The sequence below is a fragment of the Lutjanus erythropterus genome, chromosome 2 (assembly GCF_056507025.1).
Source record: "Lutjanus erythropterus isolate fLutEry1 chromosome 2, fLutEry1.hap2, whole genome shotgun sequence".
NCBI lineage: Eukaryota > Metazoa > Chordata > Actinopteri > Lutjaniformes > Lutjanidae > Lutjanus > Lutjanus erythropterus.
Window position 1 is genome coordinate 17094949 of NC_139318.1, and position 25476 is coordinate 17120424.

At 40.0% G+C, this 25476-nt stretch overlaps 1 protein-coding gene across 3 annotated transcripts in view; it reads left to right on the forward strand.

Annotated features, from left to right (window-relative positions):
- The window catches only part of LOC146331364 (paxillin-like), a 48361-nt gene that overhangs the window by 13052 nt on the left and 9833 nt on the right, over positions 1-25476 (forward strand). Inside the window, exons 1-9 of one of the 3 annotated variants that reach the window (XM_084730030.1) lie at positions 13608-13740; positions 16283-16458; positions 16555-16640; positions 17402-17538; positions 17712-17898; positions 18031-18178; positions 19460-20974; positions 21878-22150; positions 22457-22807. In XM_084730030.1, coding sequence (XP_084586156.1) covers positions 17442-17538; positions 17712-17898; positions 18031-18178; positions 19460-20974; positions 21878-22150; positions 22457-22807 — 2571 coding nt within the window. In that variant the 5' untranslated portion in view covers positions 13608-13740; positions 16283-16458; positions 16555-16640; positions 17402-17441. Of the gene's footprint in view, positions 1-13607; positions 13741-16282; positions 16459-16554; positions 16641-17401; positions 17539-17711; positions 17899-18030; positions 18179-19459; positions 20975-21877; positions 22151-22456; positions 22808-25476 lie in introns of those variants that run through there. The other 2 variants (XM_084730021.1, XM_084730038.1) reach the window with 2 other exon arrangements.

Sequence of the window (25476 nt, forward strand, 5' to 3'; positions counted from 1 at the left end):
ATCAGGAGTTTTCAAAGTCTGAGGCTGAGAGCTTCCACTCAGACAAAGACTGAGAAAAGCCCTCTCCTTAGTTTACTTGCCCAGTTTTGCTCAGTTTCTGGATATCTGTGGGATCATGATTATGTTATTCGATGCCACAGAACCTCATCGGTTGAGACAAGTTGCTTAATATCACTGTTTGTCATACATTCAGATTACACCAAGTACATAAGGCATTTATTAGTTTCTGACTCTGGGAAAAACACTAAAACTACTGTACTGTGTCTCTTAACTATCTCTTAAATCAAATCACACACATTTAAGCTATTCACTGAGCGTCCCATGAGACAGTTTGGAGCCCCCCTGAAGAGACCCTTCTCCCACTTTGAAAATCTCTGATCTATATCGACTGAAATGAAACATTTTGTCTTGACAGATTTTTCAGCTATATTGCCCAGGCCTGTTTTTTGCCAATACCAAAAAAACACATTTTGAATTTGTTTGCAATTCACCAAAATGAGCAATCGTTCATGTTTAAAGCGCTTTCATGACTGTTGCAAGCGCACAGATGCTCAAAATAACCACAGGGGCAACATGTAAACCACAGGAAAGCTTTTTCACCCACAAACTGCCTCTGTGTTCCTCTGTAGGCCATTCACTGTGGGGAATTAGACGGGGGGGCGGGGGGAGGAGGTAGGTGTAGACCGCGAGAGAAGTGTGTTTCATCTTTTGACTGCTGTTGTTTTAGTCACAGATCCTGTTGTCTCACTCTTTTCTCTCAGTTCTTCTATTTGTACGTAGAGGTTGATACATTTTTCAGAAATTCAAAAGTCCTTTAATTAATTCATTACTGAAACATAATGATTCAGTTCAGTAGATATCTATTGTCCCTGTGGGCACTTGCAGCAAAGATTGAAAAACAGCACAAACGAAACTCACAAGCCACAACAGAACAATAAAAGCAGTTAAAAAATATTGTGAAGAAATGTATTATTCATGCCAGTGCTTTATGATAATGAATGATAATAATGATAATATATAAAATCTCTTCTTCAGACTGATCATAGATATAATTTGTACTGAGTATGTTTTGCTCCATTTAAAAGACATTATAGCATATTGCTTCCTCTGCTCAACATGATGAGTTTCCCTCTTGCTGTTGCAGTAAATCTGGGCGGATGCAACAAAGGCATAAAAATACTAATTAAGTCATCCAAAATACCACATTATCCAGTTTTAGGCATCACTGCTCTCAACCTGTTTAGTGCAAACAGATGGAGGATGGCTTCAGTTCAGTTGTGAAGTAAGACTACTTTTGATGCTATAGCAACATCCTGTAGAGCGGAGATGTCAAACTCAAACTGGCTTGAGGCCACTGAAGGTCATGATGACTGATTGTCATCTCGTAGGGGGTTGAAGTTCAAGTACTGCAAGAAAGCAGCATATTTCTGAAAATTTACTTTTTTGTTTCAAATACTAACATATTTTTGTCATACCAGACAAAAAATGCAGACAACAGTGTCTGTATATTTTTATATACCTTAGCTAACAGTACAGTAGACTCAAACTTAACTCTTCTGTCACTTTGCATTGGTTATTAATACCACTGATGAAAATTGATAGCTGAGCATCGTCAGTTTTTTCTGTGCGTACTTCAGACACCACAGATTATGCAGTGAAAACCACAGCTCTGTCCCTTAACTGATCATAAATATCACTTAATAACTTTGCAGTGAGCTCTGCCACTGTGTTTGCCGGTAGAGAAATATTGTTGAACAACATATTGTTTTCTGGACAGAGATTATCAGTGAATTGCAAGACACAGTGCTTCAGAAATACATACATACAATACATTTTTGTAACAAAATTGTATTTTTATTTCAATTGTATTAAATTGATGGGGTGGTTTAAATCGGTATAAAGCAACTAGAAAAGATGATTAAAAATAATTTGAAGGGCCAGATTATATAATATTTTTGATATCATGTCGGGGGCTTGAGAGAGGCAAAAAGGGGGCCAGAAATGGCCCCTGGGCTGCCAGTTTTAGAGCCCTGCTATAAAGGATATAGTTTATGAAGAGATGCTGAAGTGATTAAACAACAGAAAAAAATCCAATGAAAAATGAAATGGACTGAGGAGATAGTGTTCTTAATCTGCATGAGTTAAGTAAATAAAGTAGTATCTGTAAATAATAGGCATTTACTTACCATCCTTTTATTATTTTCTCTCACACCTGATTATAAAGTAGTCTTGGGTGTCTAAACCTTTCTTTTCGCTGTGTATACTGCGGGTTTTTATGCGTATTTGTTGAGGTCAAACACCTTAATTTCCAGGAAAGCAGACGCATCAGCGGGTTGAAGGGGTGTTACTTTTTGGGTGGAAATGAACAGACGAGCTGTCAGGCTTGTGGCTATTTCTGCAGTCAACTATCACTTTGTGTGGGACGGCTGCTGCTGCACCCCTGTCAAAAAAAAAAAAAAGCCCAGCCTCATTAAGTGTAATCTTGTACAGTAATCCATTTGATTAAAAGCTGATTTGAAAAGAATTTGATGAACACAGTCTCCTCAGTATGTGAATATCAAAGTTGTTGCTCTATGAAAAACATAGATTTTTACCCTGCAAACATTTTCTGAAATAAGCTTATTTGTTTTCTTGCCTAGAGTTAGACAGAAAGATCGATACCCCTCTCATACGTCAAGCATGGAGGAGGTGGTTTGGTCTTATTTTAGTTTAGCGTTGTGACTGAAACTAGGGGGGAACAACTAGCATAGAGCTAGCAGCTCTAAAGTTACAAAATGAGACACAACAGATCTTAAGCTCAATAATTAAAATGTTATTTCCTTATTCCCTTTTGGCTCAAGCGCCACACTCAACACAGACACAACAATGGTATCATTTAAGTCTCAGCAAACTATTTCTTTGAAGTTGATATGGCAGGAGTCAAGTCAAATATTTACTCTTTTTTTTTTAATTCTTTTTGGTCTGTACTGACTCCTGACTCAGAGTAATATCTGTGTCTTTAGCTGCTTCATCAGTTATTTATTCGCTTACTTTGTCTATCTGCTATTTGGTTCAGGGCTGCTATTATACAGTTGATTTACTATAGCTTTTTTAGTTTGCTAATAACTACCGAATGCAGCTGCTGTTTTACCTTCGTCAGAATCCAGTCTGTGTGCGTACAGTCAAGAAACATGGGACGTGAAAGAGGGGACCTGCATCAAAAGTCCCCTGGCTAGAATCCAATTGGGGAAGATGAGCTCATATATGACATACGTCTTACCCACCAGGCTGTTGCACCAGCTATTTGTAAGTTAAAACATCACCTAGTTAAAATGGAAGTTATTACTAAGTGGTGATTTATGCATTGCTAAAATAAAAGTGTTTCCACCTCAGAGACAAATTACAACATAACTCTTTTAACTAACAAACATACACATGCTCCTAGTGTACGTGGCAAGCAGTTCTTCTGCCACACGGCATAATTTTTTCATCAACTGCATGTAATTTTGCCACACAGTAATCAATGAAGACCTAATTTATTTGTAATATTTCATAAGTGATCAAGTTTACATATGATGTGCTATGATTCCAAGTGGCTCATGCCAGCCAGAAAGCTAATGTGCATGTAACCATGATGATTCTGATCACTGATTGGCCACTTACTGTAGTTATGGCTTTGTCTCTAAAGTAGTTGGGTTATACCTCAAGTAATTGAGGTGTAACAGATTTTAGTAGCTGGTTTAGTTACAGACGAACTAGTAGCTATTGGGTCTCTGTAGTGTTGACTTTGCATCCTAACTTAGGAGAGAACTAGCACATAGCTGGTGCAACTCTACCAGCGGGGCTTCTGCTTTATGAAGACTATGTTTTTTGTAGCAGCATCTGTCATAAGCTGAAAATTGGTGTCAGCTTGCTCTGAATACACACAGCATTTTACACTACAGTGTCATTTTTCTTCATTTGAAATGATCACGCTGAGGCAGTGTGAGGTCAGTCATAACAGTATGACCATATTCTCAACAGCACTGGCACTGTCTGTCATCAGGAATCGGTCTCTCTGGTGAACAGTCACTTTGTGTTACGATGGACTTTTTCTTGAGTGCACTATTAAGATTTGTATTGCATGTGTCTAAACAGACTTACTGTAATTGCATTCAATAGTTTAGAGTGGAGCACAAGCTGCTGTGTCAGCAGTCGTATTCTATGACCTAATTGTAAGTGTGGACTGTGGTGCCATTTCCATTTAATAGCATCTGTAGCAGTAGCACTCCATTGATCTCAGGAAACTCCAACTTGGCCCTTTTATACTGTGTAGAGGTGTATGAGACAGTACTGTAAATGGAATGTAGTACTTAGTAAAGGCTGGTTGGGTGGTCTGTAATGTCCTACTGTTGCTTTGACCAGCATGTCCATCTATCATCTACTGTATGTCTCCGCTCCTACAGGTCAGGGTCAAGCGGGGAGGTATTTATAGTGGGCCAGGATGCCTCAGTCTGTCCATGGTATGTGTGGGCAGCATAGCTGAGAGGCACCTGTGTGTGTGTGTGTGTGTGTGTGTGTGTGTGTGTGTGTGTGTGTGCACGCAGTGTTGTTCTGCTGTTGCACCTGGATGTGTGTCTCTAGTGAGATTTAATTTTGTGTGCCTGCTGAAGCGCTCCAAATGAACACAGGCACAGGCCGTCTGCTGGCTAACACAAGCCCAGAGGGGAGGAAAGTGTAAGTGCATGTGTGTGCGCTCATCTTGTCCTGGTTTCATTTTTTTTTTCCTTCTGGTGGAAGCTATGAGAGGGATTCATCATCTCTGTGAGGGTCTGTCAGTTTGTGTCACACTGAAAGGCCATCTCTCTCGCTCACAACAGAACATGAAAGGCTGTCGCTTCATGTCGACGCACACTTGCAAACTAGTAACTGAAGGTCATTCCCTACAATAGAGATTGTTTTTAGTCTGCATGTTCATTTTTTCAAATATTACACCCAACAAAAAGATAAGCACAACATTTTTGTTCTTGCTCCCATTTGTCATGAGTTTAAACAAAACTTCCTTTATGCACACAGAAGGTTGATTTCTCTGTTTTTGTTAAATTTGTTAAAATCTGTTAGTGAGCATTTCTCCTTTGCCAAGATAATCTATCCATCTGACAGGTGTGGCATATAGAGATGCTGATTAAAGGAAAAATATGCAACTCCCTAGCATTTAAAAATTAATACTACAGTCCAGAAGTCCAAGTAGGAAATTGGAGCCATTGATCATATATTAAATAGGTTGAATCCCTTTTTCATGTACAATATACATTCTAGTTGAAGCAGGTTGTTTCTTCCTGCTCCCTCCAGACTCGAAGCTCAGCCACTGTGCCTGCAGATTGCACGGTTACTGAACTTAGAATCAATAGGATTTGTCCGAGCTTTTCGTAAACGCACAAGAAAGATGTCAGGACGTCAAGGAAATACAGGCAGAGGGCAGGGTCTCTGCAGATGTGGATACCACCACATACCTCTAGTGGGTCATACATAATGATTGATAAGGATTATGTGTATATCAGTCTATACATTATTTTGGGAAAATGTCTCTGATGACATAGTTTTATGATTTAGTACAGCAAATATATTACATGTTTCTCCTTGCCTAAACCTAACCAACCCAGCTAACGAAGGCAAGGTGTACTAGCCAATGTCTTTTTAAGATAAAACTCCACATTTTAATGTGACCAGTCCACAATGATTCATTATTGTGCTGTCTTTATTTGCCACACCTTTCAGGGGGATGGATTATTAAGGAAAAGTGCTCACTAACTAAAATTTGTGAACAAATAGAGAAATGTGCCTTTTGTGTGCAAAGACGTCTTAGATTTTTTACTTCAACTCATGAAAAGTAGGAGCAAAAACAGTGTTGCGTTTGCGTTTTTTTTGCCAAGTATGCATGGAGACACTCCCTTTCACTCAAAAATGGCAACATGCAAAATGTCTGAGATTTTCTTTTTCTTTCATCTCTCCTATTTTGCTTTTAGTCCCTCCTTCTCGGTCTTATCACACTATCTTGTTCGGCTGGCGTGCACCTCGCATTTCTGTCCTCCTCTCGCTCTTTCTCCCACATTTTGAAGATGAGCCGTGGCATGTCAGGAATTCATATCAGCCAGCATGCACCTTGCAACACATCAGATACAGAAAAAAAGAAATTAAAGAGGAGTGGGTAGGGAGATGTGGAAAGGAGGTCAGAGAACACAGGTAAACTTGCTGCACAGACAGAACCTCACTGCTGATATTCATCCCGTTAGCTTCACTTTGGTGTCAGCTCATATCTCGGCAAATGCCTCGGCATTTATGAACCTGAGCAGATAAAGCCTGCTCTGTATATATCAGCCCCTCACTAGTAAGAAGCCAGGATGTGCTCGCTCTGCTCTCACACACGACTCAACATCACCCCCTGCAGGCTGTTAAAGGCTGTGTTTTGTTACATTACATTTGATAGAAGCTATTTCCTGAAATGAAGCACTACCAGCTAAATAAACACGAGATGTGTTGAGTAGCAGACAGCATTGATTCACTCTACTCTGCAGTGGTCAGCACTGATAAGAGCTCAAACACAGTGTGCAGTGTCAAGCAGGCAGGATGTCCTGTCAGGGGTAATGGAGGCTTGACTCGGTTGATGTTCACAACTTCTATTGATAAAAACACACAGAGTAAAAGTCATGCTCCAGGATTGCTTTGTCCCAATTACATTTGTATTTTGTAGGGTAATTAAGGTATTTTTCTAGATTAATCAATGGTTATTTGGTGCATATAATTGTGGAAAATGTCTATCACTCTTTCCCAAAGTCCAAGATGACTATGATATGACTATAATATGAAATATATTATTTTGTCCACAACGATATTACTTTTACTGTCATAGAGGATTAAAGACATGAGTGACTAATCAATTATCAAAATAGTTGGGGATTAATTTAATATTTGACACCCAGTAAGTAAATTGACTAATCGATTTGTCTGAGCTGTCTGTACACATACTAGAAAGATAATTGATTGTTGAATCTCTTTCAGGACATGCAATACCAACATATATGTCTATACATTGTTTTTGTTGGAAATTGTTGCATATTATGCCTTTAAACGTTGATCCAACATCTGTCCTTCCCTTTGCTGTTTGCATACTTGACTCTTCAAATGGTTTCCTTTCCATACCCTCATTTTCCTGCATCCCCCTCCCTGCTTTTCTCATTTTCCTGTCCTTTTCATCCCTTCCTCTGCCACCCCAATCTTCCCAGTCCCTTCTTCTTTTTTTTTTTTTTTTATCTCTCTCCCTCTCTCTTTCCTGTAATGAGCCCCATGCGGAGCAGCGTTTGTGTAATTAAAATGCACACCATTCATCTGGGAGGAAGGGAGGCTCCTTAATCTGCGTCAACCCACATTCTAGCCTCTGAGGATTTGCCTGCTGCGCCACGCACACACACACTTCCCAGTTTCACTCGCTATCTTTCTCTCAGCACTCCCACCGCCATTCCTCATTGTGTGAGCCCAGCTGTGCCCTGCCTTGTCACATTTTAGTGTTGTGGACATGGAAGCTAGCGGCATGCTGGTGTTTTTCATTGTTTATTAGCCGGAAATGAAGAGTATAGACTATGTTTAATTGATGTAGGCAGTTCTGGGTGTAGCCTATTTTAGGGAGGCAGGAGTCGATCCATCACCCTCTCACAGCTGCCTGCTTCTCAGGAACTTGGGTGTCTCAAGGCTCACATCACATCAAGTTTTATCCCATGTTAAAATAATTGAGGGGATTCCTCTCTTACATGTCCCCCAGATATATGCTGAAATATGCTCAAATAAAGTTATCTCTAAAAGTTTTCTGCAGTGTTTGGATTGACGTAGGGCTGCAGCTAATGATAATTAATGATAATCGTTATTGATTATTCTGTCTTTTCTTCTCAAGATCATTCATCATCCGGACTATAAAATGTCAAGAAATTTGTGAAAAATGTTCAGCACAATTTCCCAGAGGCCAAAGTGACATCTTCAAATTGCTTCTTTTGTCCAACCAGCGGTCCAAAAACAATAGACTCTTCATTTACTATTATACATTGCAAAGAAAAGATTCAAATCCTCATATTTAAGAAGCTGTAACTAGCAAATGTTTAACATCTTTGCTTGACGATATGCTGAAATTATTAACTGATTATCAATTTTCTGTGGGATCGACTAATCGATTAATCAACTAATTGTTAGAACTCAAATTTGATAGATCATGATTATACTTGAAAAAAAAATTAATTATGCCGTCAGTAAGAATCCCATTTATTGGATGAAATCCTATTTAAATGGTAGAGAGCAGTCTATTTATGTTAATGACTCCTTTTCTTCCCAGTGTACAACTTCCTGTGGCATCACATAAGGGTGTTGCATCGGATCACTGTTGTTTACTATACATCCAATTGATCTTCCTTTGGTGTTCGCCAAATCAATTGAACGCATGTTTGTTGCTGGTACAACTGTTGCTGCAGTTGCAGATTTCCAAACTCAGTTGCACAAATACTCGAGCTGCAATTAATTGATTCGTTGGGAATTACTGTTGAATAAACTATTTTGATAATTGATTAATCAGATTGAGCAGTTATTGAAGAAAAAAAGAGAAAAAAATCTGCTTCTTCTGACATTTTATAGTCAAAACAATAAAATTCATCAAGAAAATAATGGACAGATTAATCAACAATGAAAATAATCATTAGTTGCAGCCTTCATCCTATTTACACTGGGTCTTATAAAAGTTTAAAATCCAATAATCTGAATTGAAGGCTTTAAATATGATTTTGGCATGTCTTAAAAATTGATTGAATTTATGAAGTCAGCTCAGTCTCACTTTTAAATGTAAAAATTTGTCCTGATCACACTGTAACAACTCAAAACAAAAACCAACATGGAACCATTAACCACTAATGTACAGCCCAGTCAGAATTTATTGAAGCACACCCAGCTAGTGAACGTTAGATATGATAACTAGACATCCGTCATAAAAGCAATGATGGCATAGGTGAGCTGTTTCAAACCATGATCCCTGATTCAGATATTACTGAAACATTCATATTTTGTTTCCAGTGTGGATGTGAAAGTGGCCTGAAATTGCATTCATAATGGACTTAAAATGGTCTTAAACAGTCCTAAATGTAGCTTCTTGAAAACTGCAGAAACCCTGTATTTAAATAGAAGAAAGCAGCCTATGTGAATGGATCCTTTTCCTCCCCAAGTACGACTTCCTGTGGCATCCCACAAGGGAGTTTCCATGGACCACTGTTGTTTAGTATATACGCAAATGATCTTCCTTTTGTGTTAGCCCTGCAGATGATACAGCAATCACTGCAGGAGCAGATTCCCATTTCATGAAGCATGAATATTTATCAAATGATTTTAAATGTGGAAAATGGGGGGGAAACAATATATTTGGCATTAAATGTAAATAACAGAATATGAGTATTTTCTGGAAATTGAAGGCATGGTGCTTGACATACATCATTGATCAAATTAAAGAGCTTACAGAAATCAAATTATTGGGAGTTAAAATTTGAAACAGTCTCTTGTGGAAGGCTCATATTACAGATCATCCTAAAAGAGTGATGAAAATAGCAGGTTGGACAAATTGTTTTTATCTAAAGACATCATTACAGTAATATCTCACAGTCTACTCTATAGTCGCATTAATTACTATGCAGTGCGGGGGCCGTGCAGCTCAGAGAGGTATGAAGAGACTGCAGATCACATTAACAGGGTTGTAGCCTATTTTAGGTAGGCAGGAGTAGAACCATCACCCTCTCACTGCTGCAGCTTCTTCTCAGGAACTTAGGTTTCTCAAGGCTTTGCACAACTTTGTTCTCATAACACATCAAACAGACGTTTTATCCCAAATGAACATAAATCAGAGGATTCCTCTCTTAACATGAATTTCCCAGACATATAAACAAAAATATGCTCAAATAAAATTATCTCCAGAAGTTCTTGCCTGTCCTTACAAAGGATAAGAATGATTCAGGAGGCTCATCTTAGAGATTGAGAGCTTGGATGTCATGAGTTCCTTATTTTATTGTAGTTCCATGTTTGGTCACTGGGGAGCTCATCTGTGCTCTGCAGCAGAGTCTGCGTGTCACGGTATGTTCCCTTGGCAGAGGAGGCTGACACACCTCTGTGTGTTTATGTAGTTTGTGGATGGGCTGGAGCATGCCTAACACGCAGTTTTCAGTGAACAAAAGCAACCCTCATGCTACTAGTTTCTATATTTTAATGTTTCGCCTGTTTCCTCTGACTTATAGGAATGTTGAGAGAAATGAGCTGTTGATTTTCAATTATGCAAGACCTCTTAAACATCAAAGCTAATGTACAGAACTCCCGCAAATGGAATATGTATTTCATATGGCTTGGAGGCATATGTTTTTCAGTGTAACTCTGTTTTGGAGCAGGAGAGTCTTTATAAGCAGGGTTAAAGCCAGTTCAGCTCCAGAGCTAAGTTGATTAACATCTCTTGTGTAAACCATCTGGACTAACATCTGTTGACCGAGGTCTCCACCAGCTGCACTAAAACTTTGTTCTGACATCAGCGGCAGATTTGTACTGAGGACTTCAGAAACGCCTAGCTACATTTTATTTATGCCATATTTCAGAGAAGTATTTGATGAAAACTAAATGATGTTTTGGCCTGTTTTTATATCATTTTAGATGAATGTCTGGACTTGTTTGATCCAGTTTTTTATGGCTTGTACCCCTTAATATGTAGATTTGTAATAGTTAACTAATAAAAATAAATCCATATTCCTGTCTCTCTGTGGCAAACTAAACAGGGTTCAGTTTTTTATTTATTTATTTATTTTTTTTCACTTGCTTGGTCAGACAAGTGGGTCAGAATTCTACTTGCCAAAAGTCAATCTTTACTTAACCCTGTATAAATTATTATTAGAAATTATTATTATTTATTAGCAGTTATCAAATAACAGCACATACTTAAGTCCATTTTCATGTCACATCTAGAGCTTCAATGTCTATAAAATGTCAGAAAATAGGAAAAAATGTCAGTCCCAGTTTTTCATAGCCTAAGGTGATGTCTTTAAATGTCTCATCCTGTCAGTTTAAAATCCAAGAATATTTAGTTTGAAATGATAATAAATGAAAAAAATCTGAAAATCTCCAATGAATCACAATATAGCCGATTGTAATTTTCAAATCTCAGGAGGCGCCATATTTCTTAAAGGCAAAATGTCTGTCAGAGTATCATTTTACACACAATATGCAAGTTCTGCAGCTAGAGGTCTACATTACATCATTAACAAAATACATAGTTTGATGATGTCATGAAGTGGTGTGGGATCATGGGAAATGTTATGTTCCCTTTTAAACAGCCACCATTGCTGATGAAAATCTATATGACATTACTCAGGGAGAAATCATGTTCTCAGATGAGGCAATATTAAAGTTTTATTCATGTTATGTTTAGTCTTGTTAGCCGACTTGTTTCCTCACTCTCTGATGTATCTGTCGTGTCCCGAGGTTCTAGCAACTAGCAACAGCTAGCAGAAAACATAATCTTACCTTGAGTAAATTACAGATTTCTCCTCATTTGTACAATGTTGGAAACATTTGGTTAATGTAAGTACACAACTCAACAAAATATATAACATAGGTCTCGCTTTTTTTTTTCTACATTTTAAAGTGGAAATGTTACATATTATAGCTTTAAATGAAACATCATTATGATGCAGAGATGTCCTGGCCCACACATCATGTTCTACAGCCTTTCAGAAACATCTTTGTTTGGTACGGATGCCACCAAAAATCACATCACATTAGTTTAAATCTTTTTAAATGAAAACGAGAACAATGACATAAAAATCATTCTATCATTCTAATATTGCAAATCATGTATCACTTGCAACACCAGTAAAAATAATTGCAATAAGAATTTTTTTCAAACCGGTTCAATTTCTTTTCTCATGTTGTTTTTTCCTCTTACGTATGTGTCAGTCTTCATCCCTGTATGGACATTGAGAGGATGTTGAAACTCACAGACTGCCCCGTAAAGACACTTGTGCCTGTGTTGCGTCTGCATGTGACTGTACTGTATGATCGTACTTATTAAAAGGAAATTCAAAGAAGTTTCAAAATCAGCTGCATTGTGGGAAGTGTTGGAAAGAAGAAGTCGCAACCTCTACAATTTTAACACAGGAAAACCTCTTAGAATAAGTTCACACTCTTGTTGACTTCCCCTTCTACTGGACCAGAAGTCGAGCCTAGTAGACACTGCATTGTTAAGCAGCATCATTGAATAGTAGGTTTTTACCATACGCCATACTTGTGATAAACTGTAAACATTGCCAGTTGTGTTGTTTCTGCCTCTTTGCTGCCATGGGTGTGTTTTTGCTACTACCAAGCGCAGAGCTGGCTGCCGTAGTGTAAACAGCGGGCTGTGCTGTGTCCATAATGAAGCGCTGTGGAATGTGCTCGGGCTTCTGTGTCCAGAACGAAGTCTCTGCTGTGAAACCCAGTCAACTGGCATGTGAACCATGCTAATCATGCTGTCCGTGCTAATGTGAAGTTGGGCCAAGTGGATCTGGCTCTGCTTCTGCTGTGTCTCCTCTCAGTCTGGGAAACATTGCAGTGAAGTTACGTACTGTGCTGACAAGACTATGTTACACCTGATGTCAGTGGTGGAATGTAACTGAGTATATTTACTTAGTCTTTACTTGAGTATTTCAATGTTTGTCTCAGAGGCGAATATTGTCCTTTTTACTCCACTAAGTTTATCTGACACCTTTAGTTAATAGATACACATAAACTGTATGAAGAATTTATAAAATATGATGCTGATCTAAAATTTATACCAGCGCAGCGTAAATGATCAGTTAGTCGATAACTGGCAACTATTTTGCCAAGTAAGTCAATTTTCATGTAAAAACATTTCATGGTTCCAGCTTCTCAAATATGAGGATTAGCTGCTTTTTATTTGAAATTATTTTAATCTCTTTGTAATAAAGTTGCTGTTTGAATAAAACAAGCATTGCGAAGTGTCACTCTGGGTAATTGTGACAGCATTTCTCACTATTTTCAGAACTTTTACAAACCAAACAATCAATTGATTAATAGAGAAGAGAATAGCTCTGTCTCTACCAATTACAACAATGAAATCCCACTTTCATATGAATGCATGAATATTAGTAATGTAATGATATAGTAACAGTCACTGGGGATATTTTTTCCTGTATTGAGCTTTTTTTACTTTTAATACTTGAAGTACATTTTCCTTATTTTACTTGCATACTTTTACTTCAGTGCATTTTTACTTACGACAAGTATTTTTACAGTGTGGTATTAGTACTTTTACTTAAGTAAAGGAACTGAATACTTCTTCCATCACTGCCTGATGAAAGCTTAGAATCTTGTCATCGTAAAAGAGATAAGATCTTAATAACCCACAGTACTTATTACTCATAAATACTAAATTTAAAGTGAGATGTAATGTTAAAATGTGGTAAACGGTGAGTGTGAGTCATGTGTACCCTAAGCAGAGTGTGTGCTCACTGTGAAGGAGGGGCTGATAATACCTTTATATACCTTTGTGATACCACTCCCTTTGTTGGGCATGCCTCCACTGATAAGAGCTCTGCTTGCTCTCAACTTTCCTCATTTCACGCCGACAGTGTGTTTGTGTGTACTCTTTCATTTGCTGTAACGTGCTCGGCCTGCCAAAGTTGGACGGCTTCGTCCTCAGACTGTTTTCAGTGGCTTGTCATTTGCGTGAGTAGTATCTCTTACTTGAACTCTCGCTGCTATTACTTTTAACCCCTCCTTCTCCTCTGTACACTGACCCTCTCCTCTGCTCTCAGTTGTACCCCTCTCCCCCCTCCTCCTCCTTGTCTTTTGGGCTTATGCTGATGGTAGAGTTAAGAAAGGCAGTTCCTGCCTGGCAGACAGTCTGTTGGAGTTGTCCTCTTCCTCCTGCACTTCTTCTTTCTCTGTATTATCTCCTCTTCACTTCACTGGGTCGTCTTGTCTTTTACTAAGGTATGTCTCATCTCAGCTATGGTTTGTCTTCCTTGCTTCACTCTCTTAGGTTTGAACTTTACACAATCAGTTTTGGTACTTCACCATGCTGGTAAAATTGCGGTATTACGTAAAGAATATAAACCTCACAGTTGCGTGCAGTTTAAATAATTTTCAGTAAGCTTTGGAATAAAACTTAATCGTACGTGCACTGTAGATTTGCTGTTTCTCACTGTGGTGTATTTGCTTCTGCTTTTGTTCGTTTTATCTAGAATTTTACATTAATTCATGAACATCATGTTGACAACATCATCGTCCTTAACAGCCTGAAAATATATTGGTATTATGAAAAATGTGTGATTATGTATAAACTGAAATTTTTTTGGTGACAAATTAAATATTTCCTCTCAAAGCAAGTTTACTAAACTGTAAAGCCGCAACAATTAATTGATTAGTACTCAATTATTAAATTATTCGCCAACTACTTTTTGGAGGTGATTAATTATTCATTTTTTCAGAGAAAAAGTCTAAATTCTCATTCTAACTTCTTAAATGTGAATATTTTATTCACTCCTCTATGATCTGTGGGTGGTGGGCAAAATGAGACACTTGATGATGTCACCGTGGCCTCTGGGAAACAATGATCTACATTTTTCACAATTTTATTGACCAAACAACTAATCGATTAATCGAGAAAATAATTGAGACATTAATGAAGTACAATGAAAAAATGACAATGAAATAATTTTAGTTGAAGCCCTACTAAATTGAGGGTTTTATTTTTTTTAGGACTTGTGAAATTCTGCAAGAGAAACTAAACCCTGCTGTGGTGAGTGAGCGCGCTAAAATAAGCCCAAGTATTCAGTAATACAGTCTGCGCTCTTCATTAAATCCTCTATAATGTTATGTGTCCTTCTACCTACTGGTTAGACCTCTTAAATTAGTAGTTATTTTCTTGGCCTGTGTTCCTCCCGAGTTACTAAATAACCCCTTCATGCAGACATGGTAGCTGCTGGTGTGTAGATGGTAAATATGAGCATGTATGACCTGGACGCACACTTGACAGTGACTCTTGGATTTAAGACATGTCAGGACTCTGGGCAGACGAGGGTCAATGAGTAACCAGAGGAGTGGCTATGACAGTGTGCATGATTCAACTTTTACAACTCTACAGCCTCTGATGTCAGTGCACATGCGTTTTTGACCGATTGTGAAAGACTCTGTAATCATTTAATCCTGTGTTTGTGCAGACATAACTGGTGATGAGTTGCAATTTTTGCAGTGCTGAATAGCAGATATGCAATAGTGAATTCAAATGTTTGAAGAGGTGGGCGTTTATATAACTTTATTATATCGCAGTGGTGATTAACATCCTGATGTGGTACATCTTCTGGAAATTTCACTGTAAAACCAATTATGGATACCAGACGAGAGTGTCTGTCTAGGCTAATGCAGTGTATTGCTGCATGTATGTTGATCTGTTGGTAAGATGCAAATGAATTGCCCTTCTTGGGATCAGTAAGATTGTCTGAATCTGAATGCCACTGACGCAGAAATCCCACAAATCTTATACTGTATTTCTTTAACCCTGTGTTTACTGATTTCCAACATTGTCTATCATGGTCTAATACACTGAGAGATATTAAATGGATAGCCACCTCATTACAAATCGTACAACATAATCTGCACTGAGCTGTTGTCCATGAACAAACAAGGGTCTTTGAATGGACTGTAGGGGGTCCCTAGCAAAAGAAGGAACAGAATACTTTAACTTGTATCACATTTTTTTGAAAGTTGGAACAGTGGAAGAAGAAGGGTTGGCCGTTTTGATTGATTCTAGTTTATAGTTTTATCATTGTTGGACTATGAAGACTTTTGATCTGTAAAAATAAAGTCTGGCCTAAGTGGCCTTTTTAGCAGCTACCAGCCATATTTTTAATGAATATTTATCTATTTTCAACCATTCCTGAGGCATGAGTCCAAAAAATAAGGTCTTACTCTCCATAAGGCACCGTGGCTCCAAAAGTCTTTAATAAAACCTGAACTCTCTTACAGTTTTGTGAACTGCTACACTTCCACTGTTCATTCACAAATGTCATGACAAACTGGGTGTCTGTGGTTTAAGTTGCATCTATTTTGGGGGTCCTTGGCATGATAAAGTTTGGGAATGACTGATGGACACCATCTGACAAATCTCTGTTGTCTCACAGTGTGCTGTCCTTTAACCCAACCCTGTCTGAGAATATGATTAGCTTCTGACCCGTGATGTTACAATCTGTGTTTTGTATTTCCATAGATGCTTTGTTGGCGGACCTTGAGTCCACAACATCCCACATTTCCAAGCGTCCGCTCTTCCTGTCTGACGAGACCGCCTACTCCTTCCCTGTTGGAGGTCAGACCCAGCAAGACATCTCCTCTCCTCCTCAAGTCCCACCCACTCCCTCTGAGCAAAACGGACTAGATGAAACAGAGGTAAGTGCACATATGTATGTTACTTTTTGCATTTGAACAAATTAAAGATACATTATTGGATGATTACTCTATAATGACTTTGCTTCCTGTCTGCAGTCTTTCAGCTCAGCTCAAAGAAGTCCCTGGTCTAGAGATAGCAGCAGTCCAACCCAACCCCCTGGTGAAGAGGACCACGTATACAGGTAAGACTTGGGATCACATTAGTTGAATCAATTGTTTATTAACAGTCATGCAATAACTTGTACCACCAAAAATGAGGACATTATACATAACTTCACTTCGCATCATGGGTGTGGAAAACCTACACCTTATTGTGACAGCTGTATTGCCTGGGCCCAGACATTTGAATTTGCCCACTCCACCGAGTGACTGGCACATCTGGCATCATGACATTAAACAGCAGTTTCTCAATTGAAAAGCAGTCGATCCATTGAGCGCTGTTGGGGGATTAACGATTAGCGTACCTGTGGTGCTGATTGGCTAAGACATAGTTGTCAAGCTGTTAAGCTGCGTGCCAGAACCACGGTAGAGAAATAAAAATGATCACCACTATAGACAAGGTAGATACTGCTATCGAGGCTGCACTAAGATGGCACATCTTCTTGATTGATTGCCTGACATCCTAGTTTGTTTTTACTTCACTCTGCTCCACTCTAAAACACTCAGTTGTGATTGGTTAGGGTAAATCTACAGACTGAAAATGGAAACAGAGAGTAACAAGTTGACAATTCTGTCTAATATAAGGCAGCCAAAATAGGGGGGCATTAAAAGTGGAAACATAATATTTCTGTTGACACACACAAAAAACATTAGGCTGGTAATCTATGTAATTTTGACTTGTGAATCAGAAACACTGACTAAATGATGCTGGTGTCAAAATATAGCTGCATTCTCAGTCCATAGCTCTGTTGAAGATAAATCTTGGTGCTGTCTCTCTGTACAGTTTCCCTAATAAGCAGAAGAGTAGTGACTCATCAGCTGCCATGAACTCATCCTTGGGCAGCAACCTGTCTGAGCTGGACCGTCTGCTGTTGGAGCTCAATGCTGTTCAGCAAAGCACTCCTGCCTTCCCCACAGAAGGTACATGAAAAGATTACTTTACATTATATAACATGTTTATGTTTCTCTTAAGGAAGTCAAATGTCATCTAAATTTGGCACTTCTGTGTTTGTGGTATTGTCCCTTCCCTTCCCTCCACTGCATTGTGGTGTTTACAAGGAAATGAATTTAGCATTTTTTTTTTTCTGTAATAGAAGAAGCAGCTCCACCGTTGCCTGCCATCCACCATATTCAGGAGAATGGAGTCTCTACTGCAGGCAAGACTGCACCACCTGTACTGGAGAAGCCCAAGCGCAGTATGGCAGGTCGAGGAATAGACGATGTGCGACCAAGTGTTGAGAGCCTCCTGGATGAGCTGAAAAGTTCTGTGCCCTCACCCATGTAAGCAAAAAGAAATTATGCAGCATAGAAATCATACCTGTGCTTATAGTTGTTTCAATTAGTGGAATGCTAGATTAACATTTAGCATTGATAGCCTACAAATTTAGTTGATTGTGTTCTTTTCTTTTATAGTCCCACACCATTGGCTGTGTCAGATGAACAAACAGATGGTCAGGAGGAAACACCAACACAGCAGCAAGCAAGAATGTCTGCCTCGTCTGCCACACGAGAGCTGGATGAGCTAATGGCCTCCCTGTCTGACTTCAAAGTGCAAAGCAATGTGAGTATAATTCAGCAATGGGTAGATTTTTGACTATGACTGTGCTGACGATTTTTAGTGGTTTGGACAAGTGTTAAATTAATTATAGAAACTCATCACATCACTAATTTTAGTCACTCTCTTTTCCATTTTATGATGTCAAATGGATTACTGCTGCTGCTGGCAGTGCTCTGCAATAGACATGTTGATGTTTTCCTAAAACAAATGTTATGCTAGTTTGCTGTTTCCATAGATTTCAGTTACAACTGTAAACCTTAGCAGTATTGCATTGTAGGACTGCAACTAATGATTATTTTCCATTATTGTGTTGATCATTTTCTAAATTAATTGATTAGTTTTTGGGTCCATAAATGTCAGAAAAAAGTGAAAAATGCTGACCAGTATTTCCCAAAGCCCAAAGATATCCTCAAATGCCTTGTGTTGTACACAAGCCAAATATATTCAGTTAACTGTCATAAAGGACTAAAGAAACCAGAAAATATTCACAATTGAGAAGCTGAAATCAGAGAATTCGGACAAAAAAATTCTCAAAACAATTAATTGATTATCATAACAGTTGGTGATTAATTTAATATTTGACAATTAATATTGTTGCAGCTGTGTTGCAAAGGCATTTTGTTTATCTCAACTGAAGAAAGAACTGTTTCTTTTTTTTTAACTTGCTATCAATTTTGGATTGTTTTTTTTTTGTTCAAACAAAATATTTTAGAACCAACTGGTAATTAATCATCAATTTCTAACTGTTTTTTTTTTTTTTTGCATAACCTAAATCATAAACAAATAGACACGTTGTTTTTGGTCATTATTTGTATGACTGTGCAAGTCTGCTGCAAGCTTGCAGCCACAGCAAAAACAACATTCATAACATAACGTAATACAACCCAATACAATTTTACAGAGCAATGAATGTTCTCTTTGGGACATCTACAATGAACAGTTTTATCCAGACTGTATAAAAGTTAATTCTAGTAATTTTTGAGTGACCGTGTCCTCCCCCTGCATGTCTGAGAGCAACAACCAAAGAGTGTTTGAATAAACTGATACAAGGTTTATTTGCTTTATTTCGAGTTAATTTTTATAGTACTTTTGGAGCAATTACTGTAAGACACATAAGTGAACTCTACTCCTGCTTGTCTTTGTGCGTGACAACTTTCCCTCCATTCCTTTCATTCTCAGTTTTTTTTTCCTGGTCTCTTTCTGTTTTCTTTCTCCTTCTCACCACTTTGTATGTCTTGTCTTTGTTTGGACATTGCAATCTTTACATTATTCCACCCAATTCAGTCTGGCTCTCAGTTGTCTGTGAATCAGGAGGCAGTAGACCCTTTATTGATGGCTGGTTCACCAGTTGTCCAACCAGTAACCGCCCCATCTATAAATCCTGATATTGGTTCGGTGGATTCTCTTCTACCCTCTAGTTTCACTACTCCCTCCTGTACCCCTCTCCCATTGGAACTCCATATAGATGAAGATGGCAGTTCAGCCCCTACATCTTCATCTGGCTCCACTGTAGTGATTGCATCGTCCAGGAGCCTTCAGTGCACCCAGATCCAACAGATAGACGATGGTGGCAGTGTCACCTCTGAGGTATCTCATGTAGAGAGCCTCAGTATCTCTACTGCCATAAAGTCTCATAGTCAAACTGAAGCCAAAAGCCCTACACCTACATTCACTGAAGTCTCATCTCCACTTGGAAAGAGTTTAAGTCCAGTTACTGTTGGCAGAGGTTCCAGCCCAGTAGTTGTTTCTAAGAGTCCTAGTCCTGTCACTGTGACTGAAAACCCTAGTCCCATTCCTAGAGCCAAGAGTCCTAGTCCACCTGGTCTTAAATGCTCCAAACTAAGGCAATCTGAAAAGAGCCCTAGCCCAATGCCAAAAGGCTCCAGTCCAATTCCTATAAGTCATAGTCCAGAGGCAAAGATTGCTAGTCCAATCACAGTTCCTAAGCTTTCAAGTCCAGTTCCAAGCGAAATCCATAAAAGCTCCAGTCCAGTTCCTATAAGTCATAGTCCAGAAGAAAAGAAGACTGCTAGTTCAGTCACAGTTCCCAGGCTTTCGAGTCCAGTTCCAAAGAGCGCAAGTCCAGTGCCAATCCCTAATATTTCTAGTCCATTAACAGTCCCAAAGTGTGCTAGTCCAGAAACAGTTCCTAAGAGTGCTAGTCCAGTATCAATACCAAGACTTTCAAGTCCAGTTCCAAAGATTGCAAGTCCTGTCACAGTTCCTAGCATCTCTAATTCAGTAAGTGTACCCAAGAATTCTAGTCCTGAGACACTAAAGAATGCTGGCCCAGTAGTGCTCCCAAGGCTGTCAAGTCCAGTAACAGTTCCAAAGAGTGAAACTGCAGTTTCTAAGAGTCCTGCTTCAGTCATCAGAAAAACTTACACACTTCCAGGCACCAGCAGTCCCAGTGCCTCACCAGTTCAGCTTGCTGTTGCACCATCAAATAGCCTCTCTCCCCCACCTTCAGAAAAGCACGGTGGTGGTGGAGTACTGGATTTAACATGGCCATGCCGGGAGCCTTTACTGGATGATGCTTTAGACAAACTCTTGTCCCCCCAACCGAGTGAGAACCTGCCACCTGCCTCCATTATTCCTGGAGATGAAGACAGATCTTGGGAGGAGGAAGACGGACTTTACCCTGATCTCAGCCGAGAGGGAACCCTGACACCCATGACTGAGTCCAGCTGGATAGATGAGTGTTTCACCCCCTCCACCTGCCCCGGGACACCAGATGCAACGCTGGAACTGCCCACACAACAACCCTCTGCTGTCGAGCGACTATCTGCTTCTGGCCAAGTAGGACGCTCAACTTGACTCTCCCAAAATAAGCTGCTGGCATACAGCTAGACAGGCTTTAGCGCACCATGTGGTCTTTCTGTTATTTGGCCATTTGACTGAAGATATTGACAATAATGGTAAAATGGCTGTGTCAGTTAATTGCTCAGGAACAGTCTATCTCTTGATGCTGAAGTAAGCTTATTTTGGGAGAACAGCTCCTACAAATACGCAAGGAGTTGGGCAAAAGTATAAAAACACAAAGTGTCTTGGTGAAGAGAAATTCCTCCATCTATGTGGTGTCATGCATGTGGTGTCATTGCACAGCAATTGCAAAACGGCTTGAGGGAGAAATCTCCCTGTAGTGTAGAGACTATTTGTGGCTGATGTTGAAAGCTTTGCTGAAAGGATGTTTCCGCACGCCCCTACTTGCCTCAGTCGACATTGCTGTGTTAGTCACTGGGCCTAGCCCATCATGTTTATGCAACGAATAGATGATGCAAAAAATGTGTTTTTAATCACTGATGGTGTCAGTGCAAGAACAGTAGGGTAAATATTTTTCTTTTTTTGTATATGTACCAAGTGCAAGAATGTTGCATACCAAGAACTTTTTGCTTCTTTGATCTTTGGCCTTGCTGTGGCACGTGCAGACTTATATGCAAGCATTTTGTGATAGACTTGTGTTGTCTTGACTTGAACTATCCAGCATGTCGTGCCACAGATATCTGAGTAGTTTTAAGTAGACTTGACATAGATGGCTGTGCTTAGACTCTGCAGATAAATCTGATTGGATTGCCAGTGCTTGAGCATTTTTGCAACATGAATGAGACATCCTGTGCTGGGCCTGTCCTGCTTGTGTTTGTAACCCAACATGGACTTTCTGGTGAATGGCACAACCCCAGCTTCCTATCTTCTACTCTCCAGCTCAAGTCAGTTATCCGGCGCACCAAAGAGACCTCCAATGTGCATCCGATGTACAGGGAGGGAATGTTACGACGTAAAATGGGACCGATTATTGTGAATAAGAGCAACTCGCAAGACCGACTCATTGAGGAGCTGCAGGGGAAACTGGGAATTGGGCGAACAGAGCGTATCATCCGGCGTAAACAGCCAGATGATTGGCTGACAGAGGGAGTCATCGTCATGTCCAACCCGCAGCGAACACGGGAAGAAGGCACCCATCCATCTGTGGATAAGGTAGAAGTGCACATCAGGAGTCAGTGCTATGCTGGGACCACATTGAACCTAGAGTTGGATTTATATATCCCTCTGATGGTTTAGCTTGTGTTTGTTTGGCATATGGTCAAGAAGATAACTATCAAATATGTATGATGTTTCATCACTTTGCCATAAAAACTGCATTTGGCAGTCATTTTAAACAGTTAAGTTAGTGATGCCAATTTTGTCTATTAGCTTTTTTCTTCTTCTTCATTCTGACCCCTTTTGTATATTATCTGTTTGCTTTCTTCTCTTTGCTTTCTCCTTTTTTCTTCTTTCCCCCAGATCGTCCTCCCTCCAGAATCTCCTGCCCCACAGAGAAAAGTCATCCCCCCTCCACAGTCTCCCCCAGCACCCAAAAAGCCACCCCCACTCAAGCAGACTCCTCCGCCACTACCTCCACCCCCTCCCACCCCTCCCCCTCCTCGAGAACCTACCCCTCCACCCCCAAAGGAGCCTACTCCTCCCCCCAAAGAGCCCACGCCTCCTCCTCCCAGGGAGCCCACGCCTCCCCCTGTCCAGCCCCCTCCATCTCCTAGCCCCCCTCCCAAGCCCATCACGCCACCTCTGCCTCCCAAGGTCTTTGTATCAGTGGGCTGTCAGACCGAGTACGACCCCATCTTCCCACCACTGCAGGCACGGATCACCTCTCTTCACCTCTCCTTGTCCTTCCCTCTGATCTCATACTCTCTTTCCACTTTCTATCGACACTTTCTTTCACACCTGTTTTACTTCAGCTTTCTTGTGGGTTGTCTGGTTCAAATCCAAGCAGCTGAATGTCTGTATTTATGTGAGATATATAATTTGTCTCGTCATTGACTCTATTTTCAGTCATACCAGATTGCAACAGGTAGCCTCTTTTAAAACTTTGTCTGAAACCCAGTCAGTCCAGGTTATGACCGGTGCTGACATTCGGGCTGGAGAGACTGAGCCCCTATTCTAATTCTGACATCTGACGGCGCCAGGAGCTGTGCGTTCAGAGTTGAGTGGAGAGTTTAAGAGCTTAGAGGCAGCAGTGGAACCCCCACATGTTCCCGTTACACTAACTGTCCTGCCATGCGCAGGAATGGTAGGCTCGCAGTGCAACTGAAACCTAATCTGCCACATGACAGCACAGTTACCATCACAATTATAGCTTCTCTCACAAGACTTCCGTCAACAGGACCTACTCTGTTCGACACCAGCATGTTGAAGTTGAATGCCATGTACATCACCTCTTTTAAAATCCATAGTGTCTTTATTTAACCCTTTTGACGATTGTAGAGTAGGAGATTGATGTGAAGGCTAGACTACAAATGACCCTTCCTAAGCCCCGCCCGTTTTGGACCCTTGGTCAACTTTCTCTCTCTTTTCTGTACTTGAATATGCTACTGTGCTAGGCTTGACACCAGATTTTGAGGATTGTTTAAAGACATTGCTGGGGGACCAGTATGCAGCATGTATATGAAGAGGAAAAGTGGCGAGAGACAAATAATTTTTTGATCCTGTTTGAATGAATGAATTACACATATGTTTGTCAATTAACAAAAATACATGTAACCAACACCAATAGTGCTGTCCCTTGTAATGTTATCTTACCTTATGCGTTTTACCCAGTGACTCTTAATACTTCTATCAGCCAGGAAGTGAACGAAAGAGGAAGACCTGTTGCTCATGTGACTACGTCCCAGTATGAAAACACACAGGCATCGTAACTTGAGAAGCTTATGTTAAGGTCCCATAGTGGTCCACTAGAAGGGGAGGGACTTCACTTTTCTATAGTCACATCTTAAGGTAGCTAATGTTGGCAAAATGCCAGTTAACTAGCTAACTAACCTACACCAGTTGTTAGCTAGCTAGTTAGCTATGTTAGCAAGTGTTTTACTCTGTGGGAAAATACAAGCTAAGTAGCTAGCTACATCTACCTAAATTATTCGGTAGCTAGTTACATCTGATAACAGATGTTAGCAAAACGCCAGATAACTAGCTACTTAACTAGCCAGCAGCATTTTTGAAACCATCTTAAAAATTTGGTTTTCTTTTCAACATAGATAAGCCTAGCATGTAGTGTTTCACAGCACAGGAAACAGGAAAAGAGAAAGTTGACTGAGCTTCTGCTGGTCACAAGCTTACTCAATTATTATTGGAGCACAGAGCAAAGAGGGGTGGGGTTTAGTGAGGGTCAGTTGTAGGTCAAGTAAAGCTGCAGCAGGTAGAAAGCCTGAAAACGGCTGATTTTTGAGTCTCATCTGGGTTAGGTTTTGTTTTCTGTGTCCTGAGCCCCTCCCAGTAGACAAGCAGCACACCCTTCATGAGCGCAAGCAATAGTTTACAGGCTATCATGAGCGAGCACAGACCAACAGACATCAGCTGTGTGGCAGTAAAAAACACCAACAAAGAAGAGAATCTACATTTGAAAACAGATTCAGTCTGAAGATACAGAAGTACTGAGAGCTGAACATACAGAGACTTTTAAAAACATCTTTCTCTCTCTTCTGCATACACAAGCTCAGTATCACAACACTCGCATGTTGGAGGGGGACAGAAAGAGGGCTCGCCACTGTTGGGCTGCAGTCAGCATGACGTGCCCACTTGGAGACAAGTTTGGCTCATCATTCATGTCGGGTGGGGCTCTCTGCGATATTAGTGGTCATGAAAATGCAACTCAGCGGCAACACGGTTTGACCCACGCGGCCAAAAATGTCAGTACAAAAACACAGTGTCATTTACTTACCCTGTCAGTAAATGACACGCCCGGTCCTCTCAGCATTCACAAAAAAAAAAAATAATAAAAAATACACGTGAATGAACACAACTGAAGGTAAACTCAAAAGTAACTCAGTGAACTGACAAACTCATGGGTTGAGCATGTTGCTCATTACGCTCTTGTCTGTTTATTATAATGCCGTTTTCTAGCGACTTTTCCTGCAGTAGTTTCCGTCATTGATTCAGTGTCTCACTGGCAGAACGTGCACGCGCAGCTGCACTAGTACGGGGAGTCCCCCAAGTCCTTAAAGTCCTGCAATTGGTTTAAGTCTACCGTCACGGGGCAGATTCTCTAAATGCTGAAAACAGAGCCATAGAGGAGGTGCAGAAGTCTAGTTCTCTCTCAGAACATCTGATTTACAGTATGCTGGAAGGATTTCATGAAATTGTGTCTCAGTTACTGACTACTACTGGAGATTTAAGCCCCAGTAACTACTTTATTTGGTCATGTTTAGACGGGAACCCTTGATTTGACAAACTCTTGCCTGATTTGTATACATTGTGCATTTGGTATCGATTAATTATGTGTAATGCTGTGGTTAAGATCTGCTCAGGGGAAA